This window comes from Pollachius pollachius (genome assembly GCF_949987615.1).
Source record: "Pollachius pollachius genome assembly, contig: scaffold_471, whole genome shotgun sequence".
NCBI classification, from domain to species: Eukaryota; Metazoa; Chordata; class Actinopteri; order Gadiformes; family Gadidae; genus Pollachius; species Pollachius pollachius.
In genome coordinates this window covers 7,501-16,207 of record NW_027641352.1, presented here as the reverse complement: position 1 = coordinate 16,207, position 8,707 = coordinate 7,501, and the positions used below count along the sequence as shown (strand labels likewise).

Here is an 8,707-nt window from a genome sequence, read left to right as displayed (position 1 = left end):
GGTTCACTGTCCTACATGGTTCACTGTCCTGACTTCATGGTTCAGTGTCATTCATGGTTCACTGTCCTTCATGGTTCACTGTCCTTCATGGTTCACTGTCCTGACTTCATGGTTCAGTGTCCTTCATGGTTCACTGTCCTTCATGGTTCACTGTCCTTCATGGTTCACTGTCCTGACTTCATGGTTCAGTGTCCTTCATGGTTCACTGTCCTTCATGGTTCAGTGTCCTTCATGGTTCACTGTCCTGACTTCATGGTTCAGTGTCCTTCATGGTTCACTGTCCTTCATGGTTCACTGTCCTTCATGGTTCACTGTCCTACATGGTTCACTGTCCTGACCTCATGGTTCACTGTCCTGACTTCATGGTTCACTGTCCTGACCTCATGCTTCACTGTCCTGACCTCATGGTTCACTGTCCTTCATGGTTCTACTGTCCTTCATAGTTCACTGTCCTTCATGGTTCACTGTCCTACATGGTTCACTGTCCTGACCTCATGGTTCACTGTCCTGACTTCATGGTTCACTGTCCTGACCTCATGGTTCACTGTCCTTCATGGTTCACTGTCCTGACTTCATGGTTCACTGTCCTTCATGGTTCACTGTCCTTCATGGTTCACTGTCAGTACGTTTACATGCAAAGCTTAATCCGATTTAAGCCATAGTTCGACTTTGCTCCTCAATCAGACAACTGCAATTGTCCGAGTATACATGGTGATGAGAAAATCGATTCATTGGCCGGAGCATTTCATACCTCGGTACGATAGGTGTCGATCTACCCATTTCAACTAGTGGTTATAGAGCCACCGGCTGACCTGTTTACGTCCCCAGCAACAACAACAAACACAGGCAGCATTCGAGAAAGATGTTTTCAGTAAACAGCTGTCAGTTCACTTCGGCTCCTCCGGGAGTCCGCATACGGCAACAATCAATTTCTCCTCTATGTAGCGCTTCACTCTAGACTTCAGAGAGTCAAAGCCAATGTTCCTTTCCCCAAATTCCTTCTTCACCATGACCGAGATAATCCCCGCTCTTTACTTGTTGCGGAAGTACCAGAGAGTCGGAGAACCCGACGCAGTCTTTAAGATTTATAATATCAGAGAATACCCCGTCAGTTCGGCCGCGGCGCAATGAATGAATAAAGATCGTAAAAAATCATTTATTTTGACAGATGTGCCTTAAGTTACTACTTTATAACCTTGTTGATGACCAACATTTAGAAAGACATGTAATTTTAATTCCCAGACCGTAGTCGTTACCTCCAGGGCCGATGTTCTCTCGGGGGGTACACCCTTCACTTTGACCGAACGTGGGTCTGCTTATATTGACAGGCTGGGTACTTTATTCGTAGTTCCACTGACTTAACAGTACATGTTTGTGTAGCGTAGAAGCGTAGTGTGTACTGAACACATGCTGATGATGATACACTTCTTATAGGGGGTAACTCCATTGGCACGACACCGGCTTCCTCCATCTTCTTCGACACCTTTTTAAATAAATCGCGTCTCTCGTTTTCCGACCGCTACAACAACACGACTATCGTCTCCTTATACTTCCGGCTCACGGCCCTCGGAAAAGATCTTGAGCAGACGCAGAACTTAAAATCCGATTCCAATCGAATTGCCCGTATACATGCATGCTTAATGCGACTATCAATCGAATAATCTAGAGGTCTTAATCCGACTATGAGTAACCCGATCCGATTCGATTTTAGTCCGGCTAAGGTGTATACATGCATCTTAATAATCCAATCATAGTCGGACTAAGCCAATAATTAGATTTTCTTGAGCGTCATGTAAAGGCACTGAAGTGATTCATGGTTTCACTGTAATTAATATTTTCACTGGATGGATGGATGAATGGATAGAACCATGATAAGCTTCCATGGTTTTCACCAGCAAAATGTGAAGGGGTTAAAAACACGTCATCACAAAATAACCCTCGACTCAGGGATTTGAACCTTTGCCACCAGGCTTGATGTCTAACACTTTTGAGAGCTTCATGTAATATTGATATGAAATCTGCATCGCATCTAAAATGCTAATAGCAGCTATCCCAACAGCCCAGCACTCCTGGAATATGCAGACTGCCCTGGAAAACTGCACATCTGCAGATCTGGAAGACAGTGTGTGGGCGTGTGCCCGGGTGGGGTTATTATTGCTCTTAGCATTGTCTAGGTTTCTACTTACGGCGTGTGTGTGTGTGTGTGTGTGTGTGTGTCTGGATAATAAATGTAGTACTAGAGCTTCCTTCAGTTTGCCCCCTCCAGGCGGTGTATTTTTGCGGTCTAAGACAGTAGCAGACAGCGAGGAAAATATTTTCTCTCTCTCTCTCTCTCTCTCTCTCTCTCTCTCTCTCTCTCTCTCTCTCTCTCTCTCTCTCTCTCTCTCTCTCTCTAGCTCTCTATCTCTCGCTCTCTATCTCTCGCTCTCTATCTCTCGCTCTCTCTCCCTGATGTCTGATCCGTGAACCCAGGGTGATGGCTGGCGAGCAAATAGATCTCTTTGAAAGCAGGCGCGAGATGCACACACACACACAGTCACACAGACACACACACACGCACAAACACAATCACACGCAATCACACACACACACGCACAAACAAACGCAATCACACGCAATCACACACACACACACATAGACACACATACACACTCACACACAGATACGCACAAATACAGTCACACACACAGACATACAGGAGGGTGTCAGCCTCATGAATAGAAAGACACAAATCTAAAAACAAAGAGATTTACGGGCCAGACGGGTATGCCTGGATGTGTGTCTTGTGTGTAGGGTTTCAGTAGCAGTCAGCACTCATCTCCCTCGTTAGGGTCGTGACACTTCATGGAACCTGATCGCGCCTCGTCTTTTGTGTGGATCGCTGACTGGCAGCCGGTGTAAACCAGCGACGAGCCAAGGAGGATGGCTGGTCTGGCATGAAAGGTCAGACGGTGTTGCCGTCTTTTGCTCTGAAAAGAGAAGCAGAGGATACGTTTGTGTGATGCATTGGCGTCATGACACACAAACGCACAACTACTGAGGTCTCTACTCATGTTTAGAAAAGACTGATGCTTGAATCCATTAAACGACGAAATAAACGAAAATAAAGTTTTGCTGTGTCTGTATCAAAGCAGGATTGACACCAGGCATTGTCAAGCACTTAAAAATAGCATGTGTGAATGTGCTCCGTCTGTCCCTCCCAGGTCTGAGCGCTGTCGACGGCAACAGAGAGGCTGCTCACAAACAAAGCATCTGCATCTCTAAACGTAGGTAATATTCTCTTTTGTTCCTTCATATGTTGGTTTCTGAGCGGAGGGTGTTAACATGGGAAGGCCGGGGGGGCTCAGACAGATGTCTTTCTGATGGGCCCCCTCGCTTGTGTGTGTGTGTGTGGGTGTGTGCCTGTACACGTGTGTGTGTGTGTGTGTGTGTGTGTGTGTGTGTGTGTGTGTGTGTGTGTGTGTGTGTGTGTGTGTGCGTGCGTCTGTAAATTTGTGTGTTTGTGTGTACACCTTTTGTGATGAAGCATGGGGCTGACTTCAGTGGGCGTTTTAACAACACCTCCTTCCCCGATGGAAGGGAGGGAGGTTGGATAACTTAATAAGGAAAGCACTATGATATTATAGGAGATCAAAAAGGTTGGCTCTTGTGTGTGTCTATTAGTGTGTGTTTGTGTCTTTTTGTGTGTGTGTTTGTTTGTGTGTGTTCATGCAGGCATATATAGCATCGGCCTGAAGCTATGTGGACAGCTACGGGTATCAATATTATTCATGTTTTCATCTCTGGGTGTGTGGATGCGTGTGTGTGTGTGTGTGTGTGTGTGTGTGTGTGTGTGTGCGTGAACGAGGAGGGGGAGGGACAAACAGACAAAGAGATAGACGGACAGACTGACCGAAAGACTGAGAATTTGACAGAATGGGAAGCAAGCCATCACTACTGAGATTCAAAGAGCCAGTACAGATTAACACACACACACACACACACACACACACACACACACACACACACACACACACACACACACACACACACACACACACACACACACACAGTCCACATTAAAAGCAGCTTTAATTCTCTGCTCTTCAGTCTCTCGTGTTGGCTAACAGGAACCATTAGCTGTCACCTTCACCCCACCTCCATTACCACAGCACAATGGGGTTTATAAAAGGAAGAGCTAGGGATATGCCAACACAGTTCCTAGAAACAATTTTCACATTTTATTCGCAATTTAGTCTTGTTTAGTATGGCAGGAATGTGTGCCAGCCTTTCTAAGATGCACAAATGTGTGTTAGCTGTCCTGCCTCAGTAAAATATGTTCAACCTCAATCTGCATCTCATATTAATATAATGTTTTTCTAGAAAGAAGCATATATGTATACACTATATCCATGACCCAAAAACACAGACAGCATTCATTAGGCAGTTGAGATAATCTCCAGAAGTATCCTCATTATATGTGAAGGAGTTTTAGTGTGTGTGTCCACTGGTTCAATGACGTCAGAAACGGCGTACTCAGGAAATGGTTCTGTTTTGATGAAGACTACAGTTTGGTTTTGCTTTCTGTTTATTTTTCAATCACTTGTTTTCAAAAACGATTAATGTGCATGGTTTGCCATTCCTACTAAACTAAATCAATGTGTGGGCGTGAATGTTTTGCTTTTAAATCCCGTAGGAAGGATACGGTGTATGCGTGTGTGTGCATCATGTTTGTGTGCATGTGGTGTGCGTGCGTCCGTACCCTATATCTAGGTTATACACATGTTTCTGTGCATCTTGATAATTAACTCCTCTGCATGTCACATCTCTTCTCATCCCTCTCTCTCTCTCTCTCTCCCCTCTTTTCTCTCCCACGCTCCGCCCTTCCTTCACACTGTAACAGAAACAAACAGAGAAACAGCATTAAGTGCTCGCCTGGGTCAATCACATTGCTTATTTTAAGCACCTCCCTCCTCCTCCCTCGTCCTCGATCAGTAACAGCCTCTCCTCCGCAACCCAAGTGCTCAGCGTACTCCCTGCAGAAATATGTTTGCCGACTTTATTTTCAGAACTTCTTTCAGTTATTTTTTCGCAATCTTTCCAACCGTTTTTTTTTAACTGGCCTAAATATTGGCAGACGGCAGCGACGGGGCATGATGTGTGTTCAGTCAGAAATAAGAAAACAAACTCATTTCAGCGACGGGACATGATGTGTGTTCAGTCAGAAATAAGAAAACAAACTCATTTCCATTTATTTATCTCGGGGAAACCCTGTTTCCCCGAGACGGAGACCCCACATCTCATGGAGACCCAACCTTTCTTAACTAACGGGTAGTTAGACAGACAGCACACACAAAATGAGGTCATCTGCAAATAGCTTCTGTGTTTTGTGCTCCGAGTGTGTCATGTGAATGTTCTCTCTCTGTGCGCACTGACGTCTGCGTGCCGTTATACGTGGTGAGCACTGTGCTTTGACCCCCTTTTCCCGGGCACGTCCTCCCCGGCTCTGTGCCCGCGTGAGGAGAAGGAGCCCCAACATGCACGCAGCATCACATCACTTATGCAGCTAGCCCGAGTCTGAATACTACAGCAGAGGCCTCCATCCAGATGGGTGTGTGGATGGAAGCACAGGGAGGCACTCTCCCATTGGCCTTTTACAGTCCTCTCTCATTCTCTCTCTTCCTTTGATGCCCATCACGTGCCCTACATGAGGATCTGTCTGTACATGTCTGTGTGTGTTCAAGTCTGTGTGTGTGTTCGTGTCTGTGTGTCTGTATCTGTGTGTGTGTTCATGTATGTGTGTCTGTTTGTGTCTGTGTGTCTGTATCTGTGTGTGTGTTCATGTATGTGTGTCTGTTTGTGTCTGTGTGTCTGTATCTGTGTGTGTGTTCATGTATGTGTGTTTGTGTCTGTGTGTGTGTGTTCGTGTCTGTGTGTCTGTTTTCATGTCTGTGTGTCTGTTTTCATGTCTGTGTGTCTGTTCATGTCTGTGTGTGTGTATGTGTCTGCAAGTGTGGTGAGTGTGTGAGTTTGTGTTTGTGTCTGTGTTCGTGGCTGTGTGTCTGTGTCCATGTCAGTGTGTGTGTGTGTGTGTGTGTGTGTGTCTGTGTTCATGTCTGTGTGTGTGTATGTGTGTATTCCTGTCTGTTGCTGTGTCTAACAAGGGTTCAGTAATCAACACAGAGAGGGGGAAAGTCAGGTTTCCCAACAACAGCTTGAGTTTTGTATGTATATGTGTGTGTGTGTGTGTGTGTGTGTGTGTGTGTGTGTGTGTGTGTGTGTGTGTGTGTGTGTGTGTGTGTGTGTGTGTGTGTGTGTGTGTGTGTGTGTGATGGGCACACCAAACACATTTATCCTATTTTGGGGGATCTGTGTCCGACCCCCAAGAGACAGATTAGGTATTTGGTGTTCAACTAAATACCTAATTGTGTGTTGGGTTGACGTTCCCCACCAGATGGTTTATAAGGGTGTGTGTGTGTGTGTGTGTGCGTGTGTTTGAGAGTGTGTGTGTGTGTTAGAGAGAGAGTGTGTGTGTGTTACAGAGTTTGTGTTTGTGTGTGTGCTGTGGGGTACTAGCCTGGAGCTAAAAGCTGTTCCCCGAGGGGTGCTGGTGAAAAGGGCGTATTATCTCAGCTCCCGGCCAACAGTCTGCCCCATCAGTGTGGTAAACGCTGAGCTGGATGACAGTGACAACACCTACGCCAGGGCAAAACCCTGCACCCAGACCGGGTGACGGGCTGACACTAAACATGGGATGAGATGGAACGGGTCCATTCACCTCCATGGGTTCATCGATCTTATTCTATTGGACTGGGAGGATTTCTATCGTTCTGTTTGGTCTGTTGTGACCCTGAGACATGCTGGGCGCTGCAGCACTGCCGTGTTAAAGACCTTCCCCTGCTGGCGGCGGGGACTGTGGGCGGGCCCGTGGTTCATAGGACGACACAGAGAGAGAGCCACTAATGGTTCTGATGTTTGTAGACTAAGTGGGCTTTGTGATGTTGGGCTCTGTCCATACGCAGCTGTGAATGTAGGGCAGCATTTACACACACAGACACACACACACACACACACACACACACACACACACACACACACACACACACACACACACACACACACACAGAAACACACACACATAGAAACACACACGCACACACACACAGAACACACACACACAGAAACACACACTGAAACACACACACACACACACACACACACAGAGACACATAACCCCCCCCCCCCACACACACACACACACAATCTCGCACACACCCCCAGACACACACACACACAAACACACACACACACACATTCATGTTCTGCAGCTTCACACTTCTAACAATGTGTTTTCGTCTTTGCTTCAGTCACAGGAAGTGCACGTGGCAGTCCGCCGTTTGACCTATAGATTGGAGGAGCTGAGAGGAGGAGAGATGTTGGCGCAGGGCTGGCAGGTGGCCCTGGCTGTTGTCTCATCGCTGCTGCTGCTATTGCAACAGGCCGCGTCCATCGAAGTACCTCAGGACCGTAAGTGACTGGAGGAGAATGATATTCAACCATGAGCCAGATCATAAAATATCAAAATAGATATTAAACACATCATATTTAAAGGAATATTCAAATCCATGTTCATAAATCAACAATACTGAAGTGGTTTCAATGCACCGCCTCATGATCCAGTGGTTAGAGTAAAGGAACAAAGGGGAGCGTCCTGGAGGCTTTAGATGAGATGGGCTGAAGGATTCACACGTCTTCCAGATATCTCATAGACCTCCACACACACACAGATACACACACACACACACAGACACACAGACACACACACACACAGACACACACACAGAGCGGCTGTCCTCATCCGTCAGCTGTTTTATTGTTCAGATCATCACACCCCCACCAAACCTCTTGTGTACCCCTTTAGCCAGCCTTCTACTTATAGTCTCTGACCTATTCACCATTCACTATTGATTCTCACACGCACACACACACACACACACACACACACACACACACACACACACACACACACACACACACACACACACACACACACACACACACTTTTCTTCAGGAGAGGACCTCTGCATTAACCTGCCTTAATCTATATCAATCGTCAGATGTATTCAATACAGACCCCAGACTGCCAGGTTTTATATCATTGTTAACTTTCGTCTACTGAGAGAATTTCTCTCAGCTAATCAATAGAAGTTATTTCTGCCAATGAATTATGGTTTGATCCTTTATGTGATGCAATACCTTCCAGGCAGGTCACCTCACACAACATTTAGAGAGGACCATTGCGTATCAGTCACAATGTTTAAACTGAATGGGTTAAAGGTTGAAATTGTCCCCTACGTACAGCATAACCTTTGCAAGGATTAAAACAGTTGAGCGCCAAGCTCAACCAAAGAGATAACAGAATCCACCAGACGCACGCAGGTTACCCTATCTGGTGCACAATGCTGTGCACCACAGACCGTGGGGATGCGTGGTGGAATTCCAACACACACACACACCCACACACACACACACACACACACACACACACACACTTCAAGATGTCAGAGCCTCACAAGGTCACCTATGTGTGTGTTTTTTAATTACCGACAGCCTTGCCACAGATAACATGTAGCCAAGGTTACAGGGTTTCTTAGAGGTGAAGCCACTAAACAAAGCGACTGTTAGAACCTTCAACAACAATGCCACTTCAATTCTAAAGGTTGGCAAA

General features: G+C 46.2%; 1 protein-coding gene across 1 annotated transcript in view; it reads left to right on the top strand.

Annotated features, from left to right (window-relative positions):
* Nucleotides 1–3,200: 3,200 nt before the first annotated feature.
* LOC307091659 (neurofascin-like) overlaps nucleotides 3,201–8,707 on the top strand; it is a gene marked incomplete at its 3' end in the record, with an annotated part of 10,876 nt that continues 5,369 nt past the window's right edge. Inside the window, exons 1-2 of the mRNA XM_079759302.1 lie at nucleotides 3,201–3,266; nucleotides 7,347–7,506. Coding sequence (XP_079615428.1) covers nucleotides 7,413–7,506 — 94 coding nt within the window. The remainder of the gene's footprint in view (nucleotides 3,267–7,346; nucleotides 7,507–8,707) is intronic.